Source organism: Glycine max, chromosome 13 (genome assembly GCF_000004515.6).
Source record: "Glycine max cultivar Williams 82 chromosome 13, Glycine_max_v4.0, whole genome shotgun sequence".
NCBI classification, from domain to species: domain Eukaryota; kingdom Viridiplantae; phylum Streptophyta; class Magnoliopsida; order Fabales; family Fabaceae; genus Glycine; species Glycine max.
Window position 1 is genome coordinate 36,528,337 of NC_038249.2, and position 26,247 is coordinate 36,554,583.

At 32.0% G+C, this 26,247-nt stretch overlaps 3 protein-coding genes, 1 long non-coding RNA gene and 1 other non-coding gene across 8 annotated transcripts; 2 read left to right on the forward strand and 3 right to left on the reverse strand.

Annotated features, from left to right (window-relative positions):
• The first annotated feature begins 207 nt into the window (after nt 1–207).
• LOC547654 (GTP-binding protein) lies at nt 208–4,760 on the forward strand. The gene is made up of 2 exons (NM_001249030.2): nt 208–630; nt 4,067–4,760. The coding sequence occupies exons 1-2, from the start codon at nt 410–412 to the stop codon at nt 4,497–4,499; spliced, it is 654 nt and encodes a 217-aa protein (NP_001235959.2). The 5' UTR covers nt 208–409; the 3' UTR covers nt 4,500–4,760.
• Nucleotides 4,761–5,200: 440 nt separating this feature from the next.
• TRNAE-CUC (transfer RNA glutamic acid (anticodon CUC)) lies at nt 5,201–5,273 on the reverse strand. Its single transcript has one exon. It is a non-coding gene; the product is annotated as a tRNA-Glu (tRNA).
• A 1,959-nt stretch (nt 5,274–7,232) lies between these two features.
• On the reverse strand, nt 7,233–9,401 carry LOC100800305 (pathogen-related protein). The gene is made up of 4 exons (XM_003543156.5): nt 9,168–9,401; nt 8,948–9,080; nt 8,199–8,497; nt 7,233–7,791 (listed from the first exon to the last, which is right to left on the reverse strand). Exons 1-4 carry the CDS (start codon nt 9,285–9,287, stop codon nt 7,636–7,638), a joined length of 708 nt encoding a protein of 235 aa, XP_003543204.1. The 5' UTR covers nt 9,288–9,401; the 3' UTR covers nt 7,233–7,635.
• A 5,918-nt stretch (nt 9,402–15,319) lies between these two features.
• LOC100800839 (alpha-1,3/1,6-mannosyltransferase ALG2) lies at nt 15,320–19,436 on the reverse strand. 3 transcript variants are annotated; one of them, XM_014765881.3, is made up of 8 exons: nt 19,158–19,436; nt 18,877–18,993; nt 18,180–18,229; nt 17,990–18,095; nt 17,744–17,891; nt 17,476–17,612; nt 15,947–16,113; nt 15,320–15,862 (listed from the first exon to the last, which is right to left on the reverse strand). In XM_014765881.3, exons 1-8 carry the CDS (start codon nt 19,216–19,218, stop codon nt 15,569–15,571), a joined length of 1,080 nt encoding a protein of 359 aa, XP_014621367.1. In that variant the 5' UTR covers nt 19,219–19,436; the 3' UTR covers nt 15,320–15,568. The 3 variants fall into 3 exon arrangements, with proteins under 3 accessions (XP_014621367.1, XP_003543205.1, XP_014621368.1); XM_003543157.5 differs by having other exon boundaries at nt 18,180–18,373; XM_014765882.3 differs by lacking the exon at nt 19,158–19,436 and adding an exon at nt 18,355–18,373 and having other exon boundaries at nt 18,877–18,996.
• A 3,496-nt stretch (nt 19,437–22,932) lies between these two features.
• On the forward strand, nt 22,933–25,053 carry LOC100801381 (uncharacterized). Of its 2 annotated transcripts, XR_001384227.3 has the most exons (3): nt 22,933–23,121; nt 23,208–23,342; nt 24,719–25,053. It is a non-coding gene; the product is annotated as an uncharacterized lncRNA (long non-coding RNA). The 2 variants fall into 2 exon arrangements; XR_001384226.3 differs by lacking the exon at nt 24,719–25,053 and having other exon boundaries at nt 23,208–23,610.
• Nucleotides 25,054–26,247: the final 1,194 nt, after the last annotated feature.

Sequence of the window (26,247 nt, forward strand, 5' to 3'; positions counted from 1 at the left end):
AAAATGGTTTGGGATAATACAATATAACATGCAAAAATTAGAGAATAAGTCAAAGGATTAAAAGCATGTACTTTTAAAGGTCAGATACTAAAATTAAAATTCAGCAAAATAAAAACTAAAAACATTTTTTATCTTTAAGTTTCATGCTTAATATGGTAAAAAATGAAAAATAAATTTCAACCCTGAGTCCCCAAACTCCAAAGTGCCAGACTAGTCTCAGATGTACGTGCAAATCAATACAAAGAAGAAAATAAAAATAAAAATAAAAAATCATTAGTAGTGGCGCTTTTTAAAGCGTTTTCATACTCTAGTGTTTCTTTTCTTTCTTCCTTTCCTTGTTTCCACTACTTTTCTTCCCTTCTTTCCAGAACAACACCACAACACAAACAGAGCAAAAAAAGCTCCACCAATGGCGGGTTACAGAGCCGACGACGACTACGACTACCTCTTCAAGGTGGTCCTGATCGGCGATTCCGGCGTGGGCAAGTCCAACCTCCTCTCTCGCTTCACCAAGAACGAGTTCAACTTGGAGTCCAAGTCCACCATTGGCGTCGAGTTCGCCACCCGCACCTTGAACGTCGATTCCAAAGTCATCAAGGCCCAGATCTGGGACACCGCAGGCCAAGAAAGGTTTTATTTTTTTCCCCTTCCCCCCCACATTGCAAGATCACGCTTAATCAACTAATGGATACCCCAGTTTCATGTCAAAAGCCCTTCTTTTAAATGGTTGAAAAAATGGTTTTTTTTTCGAGGGTTGGTTTTGTTGGGTGGATCTAATTTTGTTGGGTCGGTTGTGTTTTTTGTTTTACTTAAGGTCGAATGAGGTAGTGTGATCCATGTATTCGACCTTATCTAGTGGGATAAGGCTTTGTTGTTGTTATATAATTGGGTGGATCGTGATCTTGTGTGGAAGTTTGCTCTAATTTAAGTAATGCGAATGAATAGTTAATTGATGTTTAAAAAGGGTAAATGAAGGTTGTATTTGTGGAATTAGGTTAGTGAATTAAGTGAGGGTTATGTTGTGTTAGATTTGGTTTGTGGAGTCGGTGGGGATTTTTGTTTTTGAGATCGGGAGTGGAAGTGGGACCGGCAACAAGGCGGTGGTGTTTTGAAAATGAAATTAACCGGATGTCATTGATGTCATGTGGATTCAATTTTTTTATGTGCTGTTGGTGTGAAATGGGAATAGATTATTTGCCTGATAATGTGTTGTCGTCGTGTTGTTTCCTGCGTTTGGCATCTCATGTCAGTGAGTGTTGACATGGTCCAATTTATTAAATATGGTTTCTACGTTGGATTTAATGATTGTTTGCAATTGGAACTAATGAATTTGTTTACTTTATAAGGTTTCAAAAATTGAAATTTGTGTTACACTTGGATTTTGAAATGCATCGAATTGGAAGGTCATTGAATTCAGTTGAGCTTGACTAATGCTGATTGATATTTGACTAGATTTTACTACATTTGGGTCTTGTGATGGATCATGCACAAGCAATGCTTCACAGCACAGACTTTCTTTCTTTAGAAAAGATTATGCTGTTGTGTACCAGTAATTTTCCCTTTTGCTGTTTGGTTCAATATCTAGTTGTCTCTGTCTGATGGGTGTTAGTTACTGGTATATTGTTAATAAAATATTGATCTTCTTATGTTAACTTAAACTATTAATACTCTATTTGTTTGTAAGTGGATATTCCCACTGTGCTTAATTTTAAATTTTCTATTAGTTTATTCTATTTTTAATATTATTTTCTTCATGAGCTGACCTTGGAATTATTGCGCAAATTTCTTTGTTTGAGAATCTGAGATCTTAATTCTATGGGTAAGTATGTTGAACTTTAGCTTTTGCATTTCTACCATATAGCTTGGGAAGAATTTGGAATCTGTATATAGGTGGGTTGCGTGGGTTTTTTGATCATATGTGATCTCAACTGAATTTGGGCCGGATTGTTGCAAAATAAAATCAAGCATGCCTTGATTAAGCATATGCCAATAGAAATTGATTTATATGCTTTTCATCTGATACATGTCATGTCAAAGATCCCTTGAAAGGGTGAGTTTTGACCTTTTTCTTGAGCTACCTACTGGATTAATTAATCATACTCCTTGTTGACATCATTGTATTTTATGGAAACTCTGGTGAGGTTGATCAGCCTTATAGAATAAACAAGTTCTGTGTTATACTCAAGGAAAAATGTGTCTCGTAAGTTTATAGGTTGAAATTGCTGTAGGCTTAGAGGTTGAATTGCTGACACATCAATGATGTTTTAATGACTCTCATAGTCATCCTTGCCATTCTCATTACATAGTTGTCCATTTTGAACAACCAACATAATGGTAAAATTTTGGTTAAATTACTAAGTAGGTTCCTAAACTAGTTAGACATTTTCAAATAGGTCCCTAAACTATTTGTTTTTTAATTGGGTCCTTGATCATGTGATTTTTTTTAATTGAGTCCCTAGGGTTTTTAAAATCACCATAAAAATTGTCATTTTCTGGCAGTTTCAAGTTGCCAAAAACTAACCCCGGGTACCTACTTCTTCATTTAGGGACCTCTTTGCAAATTTCCAAATTAGTTCAAAGACCTACTTAGTAATTTAACCTAAAAATTTATAATACAGTGAAAATATTTTGGCCATAGTTCTATTTACCAATTACCACAAACTATTCCCTTGAAGAATTCAACAAACCGTAGCACTATTTTTCCATCAATTTTTTCCTTGAAAAAATTCTGCATTTCTCCCCTTCCTCCCCAGCAAAACCCTTCTAGCACCACCTCTGCTGGCAAGAGTAAAGTACTGTTGAAATTTTATTACAGACATCATTGGAGACCTTGTAATTAACCTTGTTATTGGAAACTTGATCATTGCATTTGAAAGGCTGAAATGGCGTTGCTATGCGAAACCATGGATACATGACAGAGATCAACAGTACTATATTTGGACAAAGTCATTTGGTTGATATGTTATTTTTCTGATGACTTTGTTGAATCTCAATAATTTCCTGTACCTCTTAAATTATTAATATATACTTGTGTATCTTATCTATAGATACATTGATGAAATTATGTGTTTTTCCAGGAAAGTCTGTGCTGAATGTGGAACATCTTCCCCCATTATGTTGTAGGATTAAACTTGCACATAGTTCCTTGGGTGCTTTTGATGTTGTTCTCCAATTAAAATTGGAGTTTCATTTCGATAATCTGCATAATAAATGTTTACATGTAGATTACTGACATGAAACTCTTAGTCTGATTAGAGAACAAACACTAAAAGCACCTATAAAACTGCATCTAGGATTTGTCTTATAATATATTTCTCTGAAGGGGTGAAAATAAAAGATGTCTTCATTTTTCTTTCATTTTCTACTGCTATTATAAAACCCTAATTATTCGGTGAGATATTTATTTGAAATATGATATATTCCCTCTGGTCTCTAATATAAGGGGAAAAAATCTTTTCCTTGGTCTCAAATATAAGAAAATTTCAACTAACTTTATTTTGTTTAATGCTACTATCTCTAAAATACCCTTCATTTAATTGAGGTGCTACTTTCAATAACTCTTTTTTATCCTTGATACCAAGTTCCAATGAAGGATAAGTTGGGAAAAAATACCTTTTAATTGAAATTTATACAATTAAATGTGGTTAACTAACTTTCTTAGTTAGTGTGCCATGTTTTTTTTTTCTTCTTATATTTGAGACCAAAGGGAGTACAAATTAGTAGTAGTGGAAATTTAAGTTATACAGTTTTCATTCTTTTTTATCTGCCCCACTGACTTAGGCACTTAGCATTGACTCTAATCTTTGTTTAAAGATATTGCATAATATGTGATTATCCTACTTAGAAGTGTTGGGTATGGAATTGCAGTCTTATTCATGTTCCATTACCAATGTCGCGAATATGCCCTGTCTTGATTTCTGTACTTTTGCCTTGTGACCATCTTATTTATGCAATTTTGCTTTTTTGTTTCACAATCTATTGTTTTATGTGTAATAAGTTAACCGAATTTGTAAATTGGCTTCCCACCAGCTTGCATTTTGTTAATTCACATTGTTTTTCTTTGTAGGTATCGTGCCATCACCAGTGCATACTATCGTGGGGCAGTCGGTGCACTTCTCGTGTATGATGTCACTCGCCATGCAACATTTGAAAATGTTGACAGATGGCTGAAAGAATTGCGGAACCACACAGATGCCAACATTGTTGTGATGCTCGTGGGTAATAAATCAGACCTTCGTCACCTTGTAGCCGTGTCAACTGAAGATGGGAAGTCCTATGCTGAGAAGGAATCACTTTACTTCATGGAAACCTCAGCTCTGGAGGCTACTAATGTAGAGAATGCCTTTGCCGAAGTTCTGACTCAAATCTATCACATTGTTAGCAAGAAAGCAGTAGAGGTGGCTGAAAATGGAACCACATCTGTGCCTGCCAAAGGAGAGAAAATTGATCTGAAAAATGATGTTTCTGCTTTGAAGAGAGTTGGTTGCTGCTCAAGCTAAGATTGGAAAACATAGTTCAATTGGTTGGTATCGGCTCTGTTGTACGTGTAATATTCTGAGAAATACGAACTAGAAGAAAAGTGAAATTTAATTTGTCATAGCATGTTAGACTCTTTGTGTAACCTTAAAACTAAGTTTGGTGTTTCAATAGGAGCTGCTGGTGAAGCAAGTTGATTGCTAGTCTTACTTGTTGTAGTGCTTTTATTATTGTTTTTGAAATGTTTTCACATGCAAAGAGGTTCAAGCTTGGAATTACTTCATTTAAGTTTGTGTAGTATTCTGCAGTGATTATGGCTCAACGATTTAGACTTTTCGGTAGAATCACTCAAGTAATAATAGGAATAAGTTTCAAACCCTTTGGTTTTTTGAGTAGAAATAAAGAGTGGAAAGAAACAAGAAGGATGGAAATAAAATACCACAGCTTGTTTGACAGGAAAAAATAAGGAGGGGGAGTTATTTTGTGGAATCTACATTAAAATATTTTTCTCCTAAATTGGAATCAAATGGGAGGGAAATGATCATTCTTTATTTTTTTTGTTTATATATATATATAATTTTTAAATAATAAATAATTGAAAAGATTGCAAAGCTGATCCCTTTTATTTTCAGTTTCGAACATGTATAGAGATTTGGTTAGTAAGTTGTTTATAACGGCAATTTTAGGAAGAGGAAGTAGGAGATATGAGAATTGTAAAACAAAATTCCGTTGCCGGGACTTGAACCCGGGTCTTTCGGGTGAGAGCCGAATATCCTAACCAACTAGACTACAACGGAATGCTTGATTTGCTGTGGGTTTAAATTTAAATAAATATAAATTAATGTTCTAAATGAGATTTTCCTGCGGCAATAGAATGAGGAAGGACAAGACAGGGACCATTGGGGGAGTGATGACCTAGCATGACCCGCATGTTTGTCCTCTCAAATGCCTTTCTCTTTATTGTTTATTAATTCAATCATCAATTTATTTAGGCTTAATTACAAAATTCATTCACTTATTTTATTCATTTCATCAAATTGATTTTTTTATTTTTTAATTTATTGTTTAAGTCTTCCTATATTTCAAAATAAGTAATCTTAATCCCGATAACTAATTTTAATAGTTGATTGTTAAATTTTCTACACTAGAAAGTTGATTAATATTTTTTTAAAAAATAAGAATTTAAAATAATATTAGAGAAAAAAAAATCATAATCCTTGAAATAAGACGCATACTCTTTTATCACCACACCCAAATATTCATTTAAATATTTGGTGTAAAATATAGTATTAATATAAGTTTTATACAAAATAGTTCAAAATTTAAATTTTATTCTTTTTTAATTTATTAAATTTTTATAATTTTATATATTATCTTTTAAAATATAATATATAAGATTAAATTTTATTTTCACATAAATGTAGTAAAATAAGGAGTACAAGTATTAATTCCTGCTTGTAAGAAGATTTATTGGAATGCATTTGCTGGTAGAAAAGCTCCTTATAAGTTCAAAGCTGTTATATATTAGAGCTGATGGTTCATAGTTCATATTATGAGGTATGTACTAATATTCTTCCAACTTTTCTATGGTTCATTGGTAGTACATGGTGAAGCTTGTCATCATTGATTTCATTAACAGTTATTTCTTTAGGAACTGGACATTATGTTTATAATGTTAATTTCTCAAAAAATAGTACATAGGTTCCATGTGTTAGCCTTTAATTTATACATTTTTTCCCATTCCTGGCTTTCTGAAAGTTTTCATTTATTCCAAGGCATGGGTTGCTTATACTTGATTTTGATAAATTGTGTAAGAAGGCACCACATGCCAAATAAAACTAAAACTGAACTGTAGAATACAGGGTTGAAACTTTTTTTTTTTTTTTTTTATCAAGGGCGAATTACCTGTTTCTTCAAATAGAATACAGGGTGTTTAAACTTTTTGGGGGGGTTTGTTCGTGTCAAGTGCGATTGTTTCTTGATAATATGGCTCCAAAAAACATCATGGTCCCAACAGAATATCTTTTGGGGCTAATTTGTAATTGCGTTGTTAATTATTTAATATTTGTATCAGTAAAAATGGAGCATTGATTTATGATTTGAAAGTGTACTCTTGACTAGGCTTCATTTTTCATACAGTTGCTTGTGGAAGTTAAGGTTTATTCCGGATATTGGTAGATACAGACAGCAAGGTACTACTTTTATATCGTGACTAGTAAAGTGCTGTGTTTTGTATTTTGTATTGTTCCTCTGGTTGTAATAATTTTCATTTTATGATAAAATTTCTACATTGTCAACACTTTTAATTTGTTTTAGTGATTGCTGGAATCTAACTGCTCCAACCATTTTACTTTTCAGCCTTTTTTTATATTTCTCTGTAGAACTTAATTCATATCCATTCACCTTTTAAGAATTAAAATGAATTATGAAATATTGTGGAATTATTTAGCTTCAGTCTGTCCTAAGCCTTTCAAAGAGACTCCACCTTCAAGTGTATTTTAGCTCTACAAGAAAATTCATACTTCCTGACCAATTAATAAAGATGCTAAAAGGTTTAATGTTTTCAATTATTTAAGGATGATTTTTTTTTTATATAACCTGAAGAATGTTTTATTTTTTTATGTAACAATTTTATATTATTAACCAGTTCCATAAACACACTCAAAATAATAATAACAGTAAGAAGAAATAAAATTTATACTCTGAATAATCAGTGTAGTCTAAGTAGTAACTAGTAATTCAATAATGCATTGTACTTGATCTTCAAATGCTTTCATTCAACAATATAATAGATTTTGCTGCCACATGAGCTAACTTGGTCCCTTATTGGATCGATCTCTTCATCAGATTGCTAGAAAGCTCTCCCTCCCAAAAATAAAATAAAATAAAATAACTTATAACTTCTAAACTATGCAACAGCAAAGCCAAACCGACATTGTATCATGCACATTGCTTTCCAACACATCACATTTATTTGCCATAATTTTCCATATAAAGCGGGGGGAAAAATAATTCATTTTGACATGTTTCCAATTTTATTCAATGGACCCAATTTCACACAAATACTATATTTGCCTTCAAATCTCAGCTGCCACATTAATTAATTCAAGAAATATAGCTGGATCCCAAGACACCATTCACTTAAAAACATCATTGTAATTATTTGGAGAAGGGACATCCTTGGGAAGGTGCTGAAGTTTTGGTGCCATCCTCTTCAATTGGGTGATTTATGTGGTTCCCTGAAAGAAGGCCTCCAAGAAGCTCTGCCGGGTCATAGTAAATCTCCACCTCTTCAACCTTCAAAGAGTCATCCACCTGTATAGCCAATAAACCTCATGAGTCATGATTGTGATTGAGCCTTAAGTAAAATGTTTTTTATGACACATCACTAATTGTCAATACTAGGTGGAAAATTTTGTTTTACTGGGAGAATATTGTTTTTATCATGCATGATGAAATTTTTGAATACTTGTGCTGCCTATTGTATTTCAAATATAAGCATAATACCAATTAGTAAAAATATGACTCATATCTTATAAGAATGTAACTGGTGTGAGTTTGAATGGTGTTACCAATGTGTGGATTTCGTTAATAGATAATTTATAAGCACTTCTATAAACGTTGCTCGTAAGACTTGTCCTTATCCTTGTGAGTCCTGTAAACCCAATTCACCCGAACTTTTTGACAGCAAAAAATAAGTAGAAACATAGTAAAAGTAATACCTTGACAGTTCCCAAGCCATAGAATTGGGCCATCTTCCCGGTAGGGGCATGTCCCTTAAAAGGACCTTCAAAGAAGCCCCAGTGCCTAAACTTGAAAGCAATTTCAGGTGGTCCACTATAAACTTTGATCACTTCCCAAGCAAACCCTCTAGGAAAAGCTGATTTGAACGCTTCATGAGATGATTCAAAAGTCTCTTCATCTGCTTTGTAAGGCTTCAAGTCTTCAGGCAGAGAACTTTGCAACAAAGCATTATAACTTCCCAGGCTTAGAGTATCCTCTCCAGATAATCCTTCCCTGCCTGCAAATGAAACATGATACTTATTTTGACAACATACAATTAATATACTAATTGAAAAATAAGAAGATTGTTGTAATTATCTAATGCAACTATAGTTTATTATCATATTCCCTTGAAAAACATGTCTCCTACTAGAAAATATCTATGCAAGAAATGAAGGTGTTGCAGAATTTGTCTTTTAGGGATCTCTTTTTGCTTCAGAAATAACAAATTCTCCCCCCTTAAGGAGAAGTACAAGGTACAACACAAAAATACATGGTAAATTTTGAATCATTCATTCACCCCCCTTATTCATGTGAATAGAAGTCAATCAAATAGTAAGAAAAATGATAGAACTAATGGACTAAAGTAAAGTATCCATATATCTATCAAAACACTAAACATTTCTATAGAAAAAAGAGCTTGAACGTTCAGTGGAAACAAATTTGACACATGTTATTAAGTGCACACCATTCACAAAGAGCTTGAACTTCTCAGGGTTTATTGTCTTGAAGTCCTGCAAACGGGTCTTGTGTGAGAGCTCCATCTCCCATGACTTAATAGCATTTTGCACTATCTCCTCCAATGATCCTTCTGTCCACTCCTGCAAATGCAAATACAAAGTGAACACACAATCTAGAAAGAGAAAATAAATAAATAAAGGTAAGAGGGTGAATGGTGGTTGTTGCACCTTTGTTCTTCCTTCTTCAAAAAGCTTGTTAACAGCATCATAAGTGGGAGGGCCACCATGTCTCCACTGAACGTTATCAGGTTCATCATGCAAGAAAGACCTGTACTTGTCTTTGGCCATGCTGAATTATGCTAGAGATTATAAAATAGGAAAATCAACAGCTATAGTAGTAGCATATAGGAAGATGGCGGACATCATATTCATGGTGTGCAACATGAGTTCTTATATAGACTTTTTTCCTGGCCTAATCTTAAATAAATCCTTAAGATAAGGTTTTCTTTCCTTGTATTAATTTCTGAAATATAATTATTTTTTACTCTGCCTTATTAAATAGAAACGCTGTTTTTTTCTTCGGTGCCATTAAATAGCTACTTATTATGGGTCCAAACAATTAAAATTGTGGATAAGGGTGTTCCCTTGGTCGATTTTGGTCAAATTCAATATCTAATCTAATCAAATTTAGTCGGTTTGATTTGATTTAATTTTTATAGTTTTTTTAATCTCAACTCATTCATGAACGGTTTGATTACCTATTTAAATTTGATATTTTTTTATTTTAAAATTATTATTTTATATCATGATTTATTCAAATATCCAACACAATATTATCAAATGTCTAAAAGTAATAAAATTGATTCATTTAATATCATCAACATAATATTCTAAAATATATTAATATAAATTAAAACAAAATATTCTTCAACCAAATTTATTATAATAGTCTAAATCACAACTATTTTCTATAAACTAATTTTTTACCATAAGCTTTGTTGCAACCAAAATTGTTACAACCAAATTTGTTGAAACAAATGAACAAAATATGATCCATTAATATTATAAATATGACAAAAAAATAAGTATGAAAAAAGATAAAACAAATAACAAGGTGCATAAAAGTAATACCTTAATAAATTTCCAACAATAGTATTCATAGTACTTGGAGTCCCAATATTAGCCGACCAAACAACTTTAAAAATTTTGAGCGGTTTTGATTGATTCAGTTTGATTTTAATCGAAAATATAAATTTAAACCTGTGATTCAACCCGTACATGAACAACAGTTTTGATATGTTCAGTTCGGCTTTGACCCAAATACATAAATGATATAATCCAAACTATTCAGATTGATTTGGGTCAATTCAAGTTCACGAATGACTGATACCTGTACATGTAAACACCTCTAATTGTGGAAAGGAAAATTGACTTAACTTTTAATTTGTTGCTCCCATCCGACAAGGTACTACCTCTAGACTTTGGTGCTCCCATCCCACAAGGTACTACCTCTAGACTTTGATTTCATGTCTTTATTGATGGTGTTCTTTTTTAGGTCCTTCCTTTATTAAGAGAATTATGTTTGAGATCACTTAAGAGCATCTTTATTGGAGTTTTTTTAAGGGTTCCTTAAGTTACAATTTCTTCCTCATTTGAGTAAATCTATGTGGCAGAAAGAGTTTCTTAAAAATAAAATTTGTATTTTTTACAAAAAATTGTTTCTTAACAATAACAAATAATATTTATCTGACACATAGTAACACGAGAATTAAGTGAAAATAAAAAATATAAAAATGTGAGTTTCTTAAAATTTGTTATCATTGAAGTAAAATTATATATGAATTTCTTATAATGATATGACATTGTAGGGATCACAAAAAGTAACTTAAAAAACTCACTTAAAAAATTCTCATTGGAGATGTTCTAATTAAGAGAATCACAACAGTGTATGTTTGAACTTCGGTTTGAGAATTAAAAAGTATGCTTGAAAATAAAATTAGTTTAAGTCATATTTGATTATTTTTAAAAATAGTGTTTGATTATTTTTAGAAAAGTAATTTTTATATTGGTTAATGGTTATGTCTTTAATTAATGTAAAAAAATCATTTTTTTACATCGGTTGGTAAAAAAGATAATCAATATAAAAAAAAATTAAATCATCCATGTTAATAGTTTATATACTATATCTTTTATCTTTTATGTAAATAATTTTTTATTTTTTTATCTATGCCGCGAATCCTCTTGAAAGAGAGGGGTGCCTTCGGGAACGCGGACACAGGTGGTGCATGGCTGTCGTCAGCTCGTGCCGTAAGGTGTTGGGTTAAGTCCCGCAACGAGTGCAACCTCGTGTTTAGTTGCCAACATTTAGTTTGGAACCCTGAGCAGACTGCCGTTGATAAGCCGGTGTTAAAAAAAAGCATATTTTTATGTATTTTGTTAAAATAACAGTTTATTTGACTATTACATAACTCATCTTATTCATTTCAATAGAGAGATAGATTACTGTGCACATCTTGAAAACATTATGAATTAAAATATCTTTTTTAAAAATTTAAGAACCAAATCCCCTGCAACTCTTTTATGAACAAAAAAAGAAATCCCGTACCACTCAAACTTTTTAATTAAGGAACTAATTTATATTATAAATAATTTTAAAATAAAATTAAATCGCTGTCAATCACGTATTCTATTCAATTTTATTAACTTTTGATAAATAAAAAATAATGGAAATAAGAACTATCTTACATGTTTTAAAAATTTAAGGACTTAAATATTAAATATATTGATAATGTAAGAAAATTCTCTATGGTCCAATCACAAATTTATTGTATAAGATAAGTTTATTAATTTTAGAATAATTATTTTAAGAAATTAGTTTGTGACCGATTAAAAATATATATTGAATAACTTTTTATTTTAATAAGGTTATATATATATATATATAAATATATATATATATATAGAGAGAGAGAGAGAGAGAGAGAGATAGATAGATAGATAATACTTTATTATTTTAATAAACTGAAACAGATAAATGGAAAACTAAAAAAAGTAACTATATTTAAAAATAGTAAGTGATTATTATACAAAAAAACTATAACTCATGACCCCTAATATTAACAATGTTAGGTTTTAAAGTAATTGAGGTTCAGTAAAAAAAAAAGTGATAGAGACAAAATAAAGTGATTTTTTAAAATAATAAGTGATTATTATACAAAAATAAATATAACAAATGAGCCCTACTTTAAAATCCTTATACTAACAATACCTAAATATTTAACTCTAAATAAAATATATTAACAGTAAAGAACTGAGTAATATATGTAATAATATTTTAATTTTAATTGGAAAAATAGAAAACTTAGCAAATGCAACTGATGCTTGTAGATCTCGACATTGGTGCGGCTGTTATATTATTTTCTTTTTTAAAAGGGTGGCTCCGTTTTTAATATAATAAAAGGAAAAATTGTAAATTTGATCCCCATATTATTTTTAATTTCATATTTGGTCAACTACTAATTTAATTTACAAATTAGATTCTCTTATTTTATAAAATCATGTAATATTAAAAATTGAACGTTCATCATTACAAAAGAAACGACATTCTGTCACGTTCTTATCATATGATTCCTGTCACGTGTCATATTGACATTTAATAAGAACATCACACGTGACCGTCATCATCTAATGATAAGAATGTGACACATAACAGTCAACCCACCTGCTAATTGTCAACATCCAATTTGACCTAAGAGATCAATATTGCACGACTTTACAAAATAAAAGCACCCAATTTATAAATTAAATTATTGGACATCAAATTTAAAACCAGAGACCAAAAATGCAACTAATAGATCTCGACATTGGTGCGGCTGCTATATTATTTTCTTTTTTAAAAGGTGGCTCCGTGGCTGCTTTCAATATAATAAAATACTAAATTTATGAAATACTATTATCATTGCTTGTAGATCTAAATTTCGATTATTAGATTTTTTTATTGGTACGGCTGCTATATTGTTTCAAATATAATAAAACGGTAAATTTATGAAATGTTATAAATGCTTCTAGATTTTTTTATTCGAAATACGTATAAGTTTTAGACTTAATAGTAAATTTTACAGCTCAATTTTTATTATTTTGTAAATTTTATTACTCAAGTTTTATTTTAACAAATTTTACAATTAAATTTTTTAATTCTTACACATTTTATTATTGTAAATAAAAGAGGTATAATTTTGACCTTTGATATCAGTTATAATTATTAACGCTATAGAAAGTTATTTTTTTACATCAATTATAATTTTAACTAATGTAAAAAATATAAAAAATAACTTTTATATCATTTGGTAATCAAAGTAATGATAAAATACATAAAAATTTAAATTTAAATTTATAAAATATTAAAAGTTGAATGATAAAATTTATAGAAAAAATTTTTTAAAGATAAAATCCATAAAATTATAAAAATTAAATGATAACATTCGCAAAAATAAAATTTACAATATAATAAAAATTTGATGATAATTTTTACAATTAAATCTTAGTTTTAAACATCCAAACTTATATCATATCACTTAATTACAAAAGCAAAATACATTAACATCCTACGAGATTTTTTCGAATTACAATGTGTAGATTATTGAACATTTTTTAATATATACTGGACTGGAGATAGTTTCATAATGTTATTCCCATAGTGGTGAATCCAGTATCCTACCGTTTGAACTTCGAATGTACAAAAGAGCATAACAACCAGTCACGTATTTAGAGTGTTTGTTTCATATTGAATTCTTGATAATCACCTTAATATCAACTAACGTGAATTTATGTACATGTTTGCTTTTATGTTCAAAAATTAATTTTTAATTCAAAATTAATTAAGTTGAAGTAACTTTTTATAACTTTTATGTTAGATAAAAAAATATACTTATTTTAAAATAAAAAAATGTAAACATAAATAATGTAACTCCAAAATCAATTTTAACTCAAAATAATTTTATAAAATTAATTTCATTTGAAATCAATTTTACCTGCAAGGTCCAAACATACTACTGCAGTAATTATCTTCAATAGTTTCCCACTAACACATTTTAGTACATGATATTTTTTCATTACATGTTATCGCATATATATTTATTGATTTTACTAATGATTAATATCGATTGAGAAATCTTATTGTTTATTTTTAGTTAAGTCTTTCTTTTTAATCATGCTTTATTTATTTATAACTTGGATTTAAGATCTCACTCAAGAAAAATTGAATTTAATATTACTTGAATCAATAACTTATTTTATTACATAATCTTTCAATTTGCGTTAGTTGATTCTAAAATTTTGTGATTTTTACCTTTAATGCAAAAGCTTGTTGTAGATTTTTTTTTTAAGTTATGTTGACCAAAATATGTTAAAGCTGCGTAAATTATTTGAATTGGACCTAATAAAAGAATAATATATAATGCCATATTAATTTGAATCAATCCATTGTTGGCAGTAAAATTTTGCGTCAACAAACATAATTCCTTAAATAGGGAACAAGTAGGTATTTTATCCTCTCAATATTTTTGTTGCTTTAAGATTATAGGCACTTTTTGTTAATGATTCAAAATTCAATGATTGCTCTTTTGTTTTCAAGGAGTTAATGTTAGTTCATAGGAACTATATAAATGCATAAACAGAATATTATTTCATATAGGTAGAGTGACGGGTGAACATTGCCCTTATAGTCTTGAAATATATCATAATAGAATCACTTAAATATATTTTTTCCCATATAATTTAATATTTTTTTTACTGAAAAGAAAATCATTTTAATCATTATAAAATATGATTGTTTTATTTTTTTATCTTTAAAGTACTTTTAGATAATACTTTGAATAATAATAAAAATATTTTAAACAGTAAAAAAATACCATCTAAAATATTATAAGGACAAAAAATAAAACAATTATATTTTACCTAAACTAAAATGATTTAAAAAATATTAAATTACATACACCAAAATGTATTTAAACCTAATATCATAGGACTACCGACTACCTGACACTGGTTACACAATCACCACCACTATCATCATCATGACTTGAGTCTTTCTTAGAGACACGTGTATGGAAAAATCAGAATGTTTGTATTTAAGATTAAAGGCACTTTAAGATAGTTTTCAATCAATTTGGCTTGTTTTCCCAACATTGTTTAATTTCATAAATATATATAACAGCAACCAAAAAACATAGAAGTGGATATTAAAATCATAAAACAAAAAAATATGCAATAGTCAACCTGTTTTGGTAGAAAGTTAAGATGTAAGCAAAGGGAGAGCCAGAAAGCTGGGCATATATTTTGGTAAAAACATAAAACATAACTTCTAAGATAGCCCAAGAAAATTCTCTATAAACTTCCAAATACCATATGTTGTCAGAAAATATCCAAAAGAGCAAGACTTTGGAACATTGAACATGTCATCATCTCTAATTCAGATTTACATGGTATATTGGTATAAAATAAAAATTATCTTGAAAATAGAACTTGTAGCAAATAGTTAACTATGCCAACTAAAATCTGAACAGCAAGTTGAATGGTCACCAATTGCAGTTAACAAGTTGAGGGCAAAACCATGCTATCCAATGTTAAACTCAATCCTCCTTTCCCCGGTGGATGTCAACTAGATATCTATTTAGATGCTGGCCAAATGACTTTGTAGAGAATGACTCAACAACATGCCTCCTAGCTTCTCTCCCCATGTTATCTGCCTCCTGGGGATCACTTATGAGCTTAGCCATTGCTAAAGAAAACTCCAGTGGTGTAGGATCACAAAGGAATCCCGTTACACCATTCTTAATCGACTCCACAGGGCCACCACTATTGCATGCGATAACAGGTTTATAAGCTGCCATTGCCTCCAAAGGAACAATGCCGAAGTGCTCATCCTGCATCAAAGATCTCTATGTAAAACTCTCTTCAATCTGTTTCTACCAATTGCCAAGAATCATAATTCGCAAGGTTTGACATACCTTTGGTGTGTAAAGGACACACAAGCATTCAGAAAGAAGTTCATTCCTTTCAGCTGTTGAGCAAGATGTGATGAATTTTATGTTATTGGAGACCCCTTCCTTTTCAGCTAAATCTTTAAGCTCTTCTAAGTATTCCACATTCTCCTTCAACCGTTTATCAAAGCCACCTGGCACAATTTATGACAATTGGATTTTTACTCATTGAATGTGCACAAATGCTTCAAAGTGAAATGAACGAGTCATGTATGGGTTGTTCAAACTTAAGACGCAGCAATTCTACCTAGAAAATACATTTAAATTAGAGCAGAATGCCATACGAAGGCCTTCGAATATAACTAACCTAACACACCAAGCAGGTGGAAATCAATCAATTTCTAACTCGCAACTTTTTCCAAGTCCAACCAAATTTTACCCTATTTTAGTTTTCAGACTAATGAATTGACAGGTACCAAAAACTTACACTCAGTGATAAATTCTGACAACATTCAAAGATCCTTAATAAAAAATTATCGGGTTAAATACAAGGAAGATGTTCCTGTATTGATCCTCCAAACTTGCACAACAGAGTGCTTGGTTTCTTGCATTTGATGACCAATTTTTATCAGCATATACTAATGGATCACATCCAGATAGCTTAGCAAAAGGTGGCTTAATTATTCCAATTTTATTTTTTTGGAAGGCTGAAATGTGTATTATTAATTGTTCTATTTAGCAGATATTTGATGCCTTTCAATAATATTTGCTCATCGTTTTCTGCTCAAAATTTGTACAAATACACTTCTTGTCAGTCTCAGATAAATAAATTTGTGCTATTCTATGTTAAATGTTATATCAAATAAAAAAATTAATTTTTTCTCTGTAATATTATGTTATTCTGATTCACTATCCTAGAAAAGTGCTGATGACTTATAGTGATAACCAAACCAAATGAACTTATTATCATGTGACCTAAATTGCCTTGTTTAAAACAATATGAAGATCTAATTCTTAAACAGATAAGGTTTGTAACCTTGTCATAACTATACAGTCCACCTCTCATTTGATGGCAACGAACAAGGTTTAATAAATGAACTTTCTGTCACCACATAATGGTTAATAAATACCCATTTAGTTAAGTAATTATAATAGAAAATAAACTTAATGCACTTTCCACGACAATTATGAAAAGGTTCACTAAGAAAAACATTGACAAATCCCAGTTAATGCACCTGTTTGAGAAATGATTGCACCACAAAGCCACACTAGATAATTTACACACAAACTGCAAGATTGAGCAGATTCTGCAGAACAACAAAGTCCCTTGAAATGATAGAAAGAGAATATTAGAGTTCTGAAACTCAACTACAAACCAAACATAACTTTCATTTAAAATCATGTTTTCTATCTTGAAAATGAAGATAACCATACCAAACTCCAGTATGAGGCACCTACATCAGAACAGATACTCCCATCCCATGACAATTAGTATGCACATAACATTACCATAATATCTATCATCGGAAACACAGGCATAAATAAAACATGCTCACCTACAATAGTCAAAGAAGCATTAGTAATATCTTTATGCTTAAGAACTCCTTCGGGTGAGTTAAGCATAGCAAAAGCTGAAATAGCTAATTGTATATTCTTCTTCCTTTCAAAGCGATTGATGGAAAGAAAATTCAGCCTACAACAGAAGAAACAAACCAAATTAAGACTATGATTCTATACATAATGTTTGTAGAATTGGATATAAGAATTAGCTACATGCATAATCTCATAAAGCATCAACCATATATCTACAAACATGTCATTTACTTAAAGGAACTGGGTTCATTGAACTGATCCACATTAACAGCTGGATATAGAACAGCTGGTCGAATTCCTTTAGCATCTAGATACTTAAAAGTATTCGCAAAAGTAGATGCAGTGAACTTGCTGTTAACAAGTATCAAATCAGCTATTCCTGCAATTCGGCAAAGCTTAATAAGATGCATGATTCAACATGTACACTAGAAAATATATTCAGAGGGAAAAAAACAAAGCAAGTATACAAAGTCAAACCAGTTGTTATTTCTTCTGCATAGTCTATTGGTTTTCTATACATTCTCCTAATGAAAGTTGAATGTTGCGCCAACAACAAATCCGGAAAATGACAGTAGAATACAACCTACCAAAGAAAATGAAACAACTAAGAATTGAAGATGTCAAATCTTAAATTCACATGATTTATTTTTCTTCCTCTTTTGGCTACCTTTGTTGATCTTTTGATTTTCAAGATGGGAATAACCACAGAGACTTGATCTGCCAGGATAACATCAAATGAATGCCACATGAAAAGTACACAGAAAGCAACAAATAGGCACCGAAGGTATGCACACAATGCATGAAAATGGTAGAATATATGCCGGGGAAGAAAGGAACCATACACAGTAACCGGAAAGGTACCTGAAACAGTCACAAGTCAAAACCATGACTTAATGGCAATGCTATTCTTTATAAAGGACAGAAATGTCTGTGTGTGTGTGTGTATATGAGCATAATCAATTCTCACCAGATGTCAAACTTTTCAACTTACACCACTTAACAACTTTTTTGTAAAATACAAAATTAATCAATCTAACTTTTGAACAGAAAGTTCTTACACAGTAGATCATGTTTATAAAATTTTATACAAAAATGAAAAACTATTGCTACTTTATGACACTACTTTTTTTGACAGATAATATGTTATTTAAAATATAAGTAAATGTGCATTGCTAGATAAGATAACAAATGTTCATTTTATGTGGAATTTGATAAACAAGATTAGAAAGATAACATACCACCACCTGTTAGATTGATTAAAAAATACTATTCTAAAAGTTATTAAATGGTGTAAGTGGAAAAGTTTGACACATGTGGTCAATTGATTCTGTCACACACACATATATGCATAGAGAGAGATTCACCAGCAACAGTTTCCTCAAAGCATCTGTTTTTATCATGATGTGCAGTAAAAACATGAACTTTATGGCCTTGGGATGCAAGCTCAACAGCAGCATCCACAATCAATCTTTCAGCTCCACCTACAAAAACAATCACAAGGTAATGGGAAATCAACTACTGGGAAGACCATAGCGAAATATTGTTTCATCTTATTTAAAAAAAATTAAATTAGTTGAAATTCCATAAAAATTGTTGGGTTTTTATTTGAATAGAATGGAAAGCAATGGGGAGAGTGGTTATTTACCTATGCCAAGATCTGGGTGAATTATTGCAATGTTCAGTTTTGAGCTTGTTACCTTCGCCATGTCGAGGGTAAAGATAGGAACTTTGAGGTGAAAATAACAAACCCAGAAATCGTTCGCCGGCAGCTATGGCGTTATGGCGGTGGCGGAATCCGAAGGGCGAAGGGGGTTCTAACCCTTGTTTCGAATGAGGGAAACGTCGTCGTTTGGAAGCACCACGCAAAATGACTTAAATAAATTAGATGCAGTAATATTTTACTCAACTTCAAATAATTAAAAACTAAATGATTATTTTGGTTTTTCCATCAGTAAATAGGTGGTCGGGGGTGTGCAGTTAGAAGGAAAAAATAAAAAGAATCATTACTAAGTCTGCATGTGTATGTGATCGTACTTGAGTTGGCAAAGAAAAAATTTGTAGAATCATAATTGTCAAGAATTAGGGGACAACATAACAAAATCCATTTGTTTGTAATTTTTTCTTACAAAATCACAATTTTGTTAGGAAATTCACACTATAAACGTGCACGTGTAATAAAGTTACAGAGCATGGATAAAAATACATAATTCCTTCCCTCTAGCTTTCTTCTTCTCTTCATCTTCTTTAGGAGGTGCAAGATCCTCGAAACCAACTTCTCATACTCAACACCTAGCATTTAGTGCTTTCATTGAGAGCCCATGGCTGCCTTCCATGGCTACCATACCAGCTTCAACTATCGCAACCCACACCACTCGCCAAACAGAACTCCAATGGTTGCCTTCCATGGTTGCCATTCCAACCCCTGCAATCCACAGCACCCGCCAAACTACCTTGAACTTTCTCCCGCTGATGTGGACTGCCTCGAGGCCGCCTTGGCCAAACTTATCCTCAGTCAACTCAACCTCACTGCTGTCTTCGACACCTTGGCCACCACCATCGACAACTTTCTTCAACGACTGAGCCCTCGTAATCCCACTCCACATTTTTCATCGCCCGTCCCTGTGCAAGCACCAACTGTCATCATATCGACTCCACTCATATCAACTCTACGGCTCATGTTGACTCCGCCGCCCATGCCGCCGTCGTCGCCCATGCTGACTCCGCTGCCCATGTCACCTCTGTCGTCCATGTCGATTGCACCTCCATGTCCTGCACCCGTGCAACCATTCCTTCCACCATTGTCGGGTCTGCTTCCTATGCATGTTCTTCATCTGCTTAATCTCGGTCTCATTCGCACCACCATTTCCTTCAACATTGTTCCTCTATATGGGATTGCCATGGCAGCATACAAGCTCCAATCAGTTGCCTTTGCATTATGCTCAACTGTTAAATCAGGTGTAATTCGCCGAAATAGACCTTGGGATCCCGACATCACTTTTGGAAGCCATGCGTTGAATCCCAACACCTTGAGGACAAGGTGTTTTTGCAAGGGCCGTGAAATGATAGAGAGACAGAGGTGCAGGAAGCAACTAACAGTGAACCTAGCAACCAGGGGTGCAACTAGAAGGAAAAACAAAAAGAACCATTATCAAGCCTGCATGTGTGATCGTGGCTGAGTTGGCAAGGAGAAAATCTGCAGGATCATGGTTGTCGAGAGTTAGGGGACAACAATATCAGAATTCATTTGCTTGTAATCTTTTCCTAGCACAGAATCACAATTATGTTAGAGTGTGTTTAGATGAGGAAATTTAAAATTCTAAAGAATTTAAAATTTTGAGAATTTCAAATGTTTCAATTTAAATTCTTTCATTTCTAAAATTTTGTGTTTGGATAAAAAATTAGATTTCTTCATTTTTAAAATTTTGTGTTTGGATAAAGAAATTAAATTTCTTCATTTTCAAAATTGCAGCAAAAGATGAAACTCAAACAATAGAAATTAAATAACATCTGAAATTGCAACCAATCAATCACCTTGTCGAGGAAATTCTTATGCATTCAAAATGCTTTTAGTTGAATTGAAATAGTTAGGAAGTTGACTAACTCAACCCCCCTTAACAATTAAACAAAACAAACAAACAAACAAATAAAACAAGAAAAAGGATCAGTCTCTAAGGTTTAGTAACACTTATCTTGTGTCAGTACTTGAGTGAATGAAAGTGAGAGAGAGAGGGGGGGGGGGGGGTACCTCCGACGAGTGCAGCATAAGCTAGAGTGAATTTCTGAGACATTAATAGAGGCATTTTCCTCTTGTCACCGTCAGATCCTTCCTCGCCCTTGCTATTATCACCTCCTCCTTCTCCTCCACCTCCACCGTCGTCGCCGTTACCGTTGGCACTGTCGCCGCTATTATCGAGATCGTGTTGAGTTAGGTCAAGCAAAGTAGCGGCCTTGGAGTCGGAAGTGACAGCGGCGTACACGTGTGGATTGGAACGTGTCAAGGAACCGAATGCAGCAGCAGCAGGGAAATGAGATTGAGAGCGAAAGAGAGAGATATTTAAGTTAACTAAAATGAATTTGAAATGAAAGAATTTGAAATGCTAATATTTAAGTTAACTAAAATCCCTTATCAAAATACTCAAATTTCAATTTCTTTTCAAATTTTTATCCAATCATCTTATTTAATTGAAAAGTAATTAAAATCCTTTAAAAAATTGAATTATCCTATTAAATTTCTCCATCCAAACATACTCTTAGGGAATTCACACTATAAATATGCATGTGTAATAAAGCTGCAAAACATGAATGAAAATACAGAATTCCTTCCCTATAGCTTTCTTATTCTCTTTTTCTTCTTTAGGAGGTATTAGACCCTCAAAACTAGCTTCTCATGCTCAACACCTATCAGTGGTCAGAGAATGAAATTTGTGTTTCATCCACAAATTTTTCATGTACGTTGGATTTTATAATATAATATTTAATGAGTGGGTTGTTTCGTCTAACCTATAGTAATAGTTAAATAATGTTTTAAAGACAAATGTATAATGCTTTTTGTACTCTTTTTTTAAATGAAAATGATTAATATTGATGTGTTTTATCCATTTATCCTTTCATTAATTGATATATTATGAAAAATAGCGATTGTCATCAGCTTTGTAGTAAGTGATAGCGAGGTCTTAAGTGAGAAAATTATTTGATACTTGTTCTCTTTTTGTCAATGGCGGAAGGCAAACATTATTGTTTTAAGAGACTAAATCCTCCATTTTTGTTAATTTGAAGGTAATGCCCATTGTCTGAGGCTAATGTTTGGCGAAGATGAGGTTGTTTAGTTGATTAGAAAGTTGTAGTGTCATGATTGATTTATTAGTTTTTGTTGTCGTGGTATAGTTGATGGAAGTTTATTGACAATCGTGGTATGTATGTTATGGTTGATAAGATTGATATTTAATGTCTGTGTGTTTGATGAGATCGACAATAATAATTCAATGAAAGAACCGGTTTGATACATATTGATATTTAACAATTCTCCTTGAATTTTAATGGGGAAAAAGGATAATGATGTCTTATTATCTCATTAATAACAAATTCATCTTTGTCTATTAAAATAATATAAAATTTATATTATTAAAAAATAAAAAAACCAACAAACTTAAAATAAGATATTAGATTTCTTTGTGCACAAACATTAAGAATTTACTCGTGAATGGAAGCGCATGAAGGAAATAATTTAGTTCATGAAAGAATAATTTTTTTTATTTGGTTCTTAAATAGTTAAAAAAATGTGATAGGATCATCCTCACATTAGTTTGTTGGCCACTTTATAATTAATTTTAATATTTTAAAATAAATTATATATTTAATAATTTAAAATAAGTTCAACTCAATTAGTTGAACTTATTGTAAATTATCCTATAAATAAATAAGCAGTTGACAAGAGAAGCTTTACAAGCCCTTGAAGACTGAAGTGCGAAGATAGCGAGCGAACCAGGCAGCTAGTGAAGAGAAGTGAGTTAGTAGCAGTCACCGGCGGCGGATAGACATGACCGGAGAAGAGATTTCCGGCCCCGCCGGCCCCAAGCTCCTCCGTCTTGTTTCCTTCGTCGGCGCCGCAGGTAATTCAATTCCTTCTCTCTCTCCACATACACACTCATTTTCCTTCGTTATTTACTTGCATCGAATTTAAAACGAATTCTTTCAGTGATCTGCACCGCCGCAATCAACAAGTATCGCGAATACGAGAGGAACACCATCATCAAGCAACAGCAACAGCAAGTAGTAGAGACACATAATTCGTCGGAATCTGTTGCCGTTCCCAAAACTCTCAAATGAAAAGGTTAGGGTTTTATTTATTGTTATTGCTGCAATCCGCAATGTTTAGAGACAGCGATTTTGCACCAAATCAAGTGTATTATGCGGTTCTAGTTTTTCTCCTTAGCTTTTGAGTTTTGGTTATTATATACTATTACCGTTGTTGGGATTGTGAATGGTTTTGTTCGGGTTAGGCAATGGATATTTGTCATTGCTTGCTGGGAAAAATGGAAATGAATTGTAGTGGAAAGTGTAATAATAAGTTCTAAGGAAATTTTGAATTGGTGGATGAATTGTGCTTTGTTTATTATTGCCAAAAAAACTGAATGACCTTATAACTTGATTGAGTTATTTAGATTATGAACATACTGTCGGACTTTATTAAAAATTCAGATTTAGCAGATTGTGGATCCTGAAAGGTGGTATTGGACAGAATTTTCCTTTTTTATCCAAAAATAACTAGAGGTAGTTATTCAGAGAGGATTTCTGATCGTGTCCGAGTGTCTGAATATCAACATGCCCCTGGACTTTGTAACAAACTCAGATTGAATCAGTTATGGTTCTTCAAAATCAAAACATTAACAAAGATGCATATAAAGTATTCTAGGGTTTTCTCTAGGTTGGAAAATTGACTTGGCAGCTGTAGGCTGGAAGGATTACTTTGAGATTCATTTGAAATTTCAAAAGAAAGGGACGTGGGAGTCATTTTAAGGAAATTTTGCGAAGACAAAAATCTGAAGTTCTTGAGAAGTTAAGATAGAATGTTTGTATACTCCTTAAACATATTTGCCTCCCTTTTTTCTCTTTCTCCAAACTTGTGTGTTAAGGGTATGGTGACACTTTCATGTCAAGAGTCATGTTGGTCAATGGTCACTTTGGTTCTTCCAAGAAAATATGATTTCCCTTTGTTTCTTTTCTTATTTGCTGTGAATCAATGTTCCTTTTTATTCTCTATTCTGGATTGTGTCACAACTCACAGCTGTATTACCGTCATTCTTTGCACTCCTGTGCTCCTAACTTTTCTCCTTAAAAACAGGAAAGTGGAAAATCTCAATTACTTGCTTCATGTGGTTGATTAAGCTTCTGTGATTCTTTTTAGTTTTTACTGGCCATTTGGCCAATGTTTCATTCTTTACATCGCCCCTATGCATTTGCTATTTATTGGGTGATTCAAATAGACAATGCCAATGTTTGTTCTGAACCTACTAAAATGTCAAGTCCTACATCAATTAGCTTTTTAGAAGTTCACATTCAACACCAAGTATCTTACTCAATTAAAATGGCCACATGAGATTAGATCTAGTAAGCAACTAAGAATCTAATTAGTAACTGCCTAACTTGTTAAAATTTATCAAGCTCATTTCCACAGAACTGATACCCCATCATTCCATCTTCTTGCAGAATCAGTGGAAGGGACTCATAGGAATTTACAAATTTGAGTTCAAAATGACATTCTGACTTCTGATGCAAAATCCTTATGTTGTATATAAATATTGGGTTCATTTTCAATTGTATTGCATAACAATGCCAACAATCCCATTACTCAGAAACTTATGAGAGAAAATAGTTAGCTAGTCTAGATCTTTTATTGATGTCTCTAGTGAAAGAGGATCAATACAAGAGAACTATGGTGCTATATTTACAGTATGTTACCGAGCTGAGCCTACCGGATTACTAATCTAATATGGAAGGGACTCAGCAATTATAAATGAATTGACTTCTTGGTTTTGACATTACTTAGTGACTGTTGAGAAACCTGTATCTCCAGCACTACACAACTGTCTAGTCTGATAAACAAGTATCTAGTGTTTTTTTGCCTTACAGCAATAAGGCAGACATCCTCAATGCCTACATATCCAAGTAGAGTAATAGACAAAAAAAGAGGCCAAGGTACAAATAATTGGCCTGGTACATGCATTTGTAAGGATTTATCTTCTATAAGTACATATGCACCTTGTTAGTATGGGAATGCATTTGTAAGAATTCATATTCATATAATATAGGTACAGTAGTTGGTCTCAATATCTCACACCCGTGGACCTCCCACTGTAGTTATCTGGATGAAATGTGACTGGACAAGCTTTCCAAGAAACTGTTTGAAACACATTTCTTTAAGTATGCGACTGATTAGATGTCCAAATTGTGTGACATTTTTTGTAAACATATTGTGGCCAATCTACTAATTCCTTTGAATTTATAAAAAAGAAAAGACGAGTGTTACCCCCTCCCCCCTTTTCGGTTACCCAAACAAGCGAATTTGCAGTCAAAGCCGACAGTCTGATGTACTGTTATACGTGATTATTGTACCCAAAGCAAAGACGACATAAATTAACAAAAATAATTGCACATTTCTTTGTAAATTAGAAGAAAGCTAAAATCTGATTGACCGTGACAATAAAATTTTAAAAAAATAGATGTAGGCAAAATTGGAGATTTAACTAAAATTACAGTTTTTTTAAAATAAAAAATAAATGCCTTTATTTTGAAATAGAACTAAAATTGGGGATTTGATAAAATAAGGAGATGAAAATTATCTTTAACCTTTTCTGAAATTTAAAAACTTATAAGCTCACCTTAATTCACAAGACCCTTAGAGTGTGTTTGGAGGAGAGAATTTAAAATTCTGAGAAATTTTAAATTTTAAGAATTTCAAATATTTCAATTGAATTTTTCTTATATTCAAAATTTTGTGTTTGGATGAAAAAAATTAAAATTGTGAGGATGAAAGAAAATGAATGCAAAGAGAAGAAAATATATGATTGGTGTGTTTTCAAAGGAAAGAATATTGATGAGGGATGGGAAGATGCAAGGGAACCGGGACATGATGACGTACACCACACCACCATACAAGAAAAGAATTTCAATTTTTCACCTTTTAGAAAGAAATTAAAATTTCACATTTTTTGTTGTTTGAAATTTTATTTTAAAAT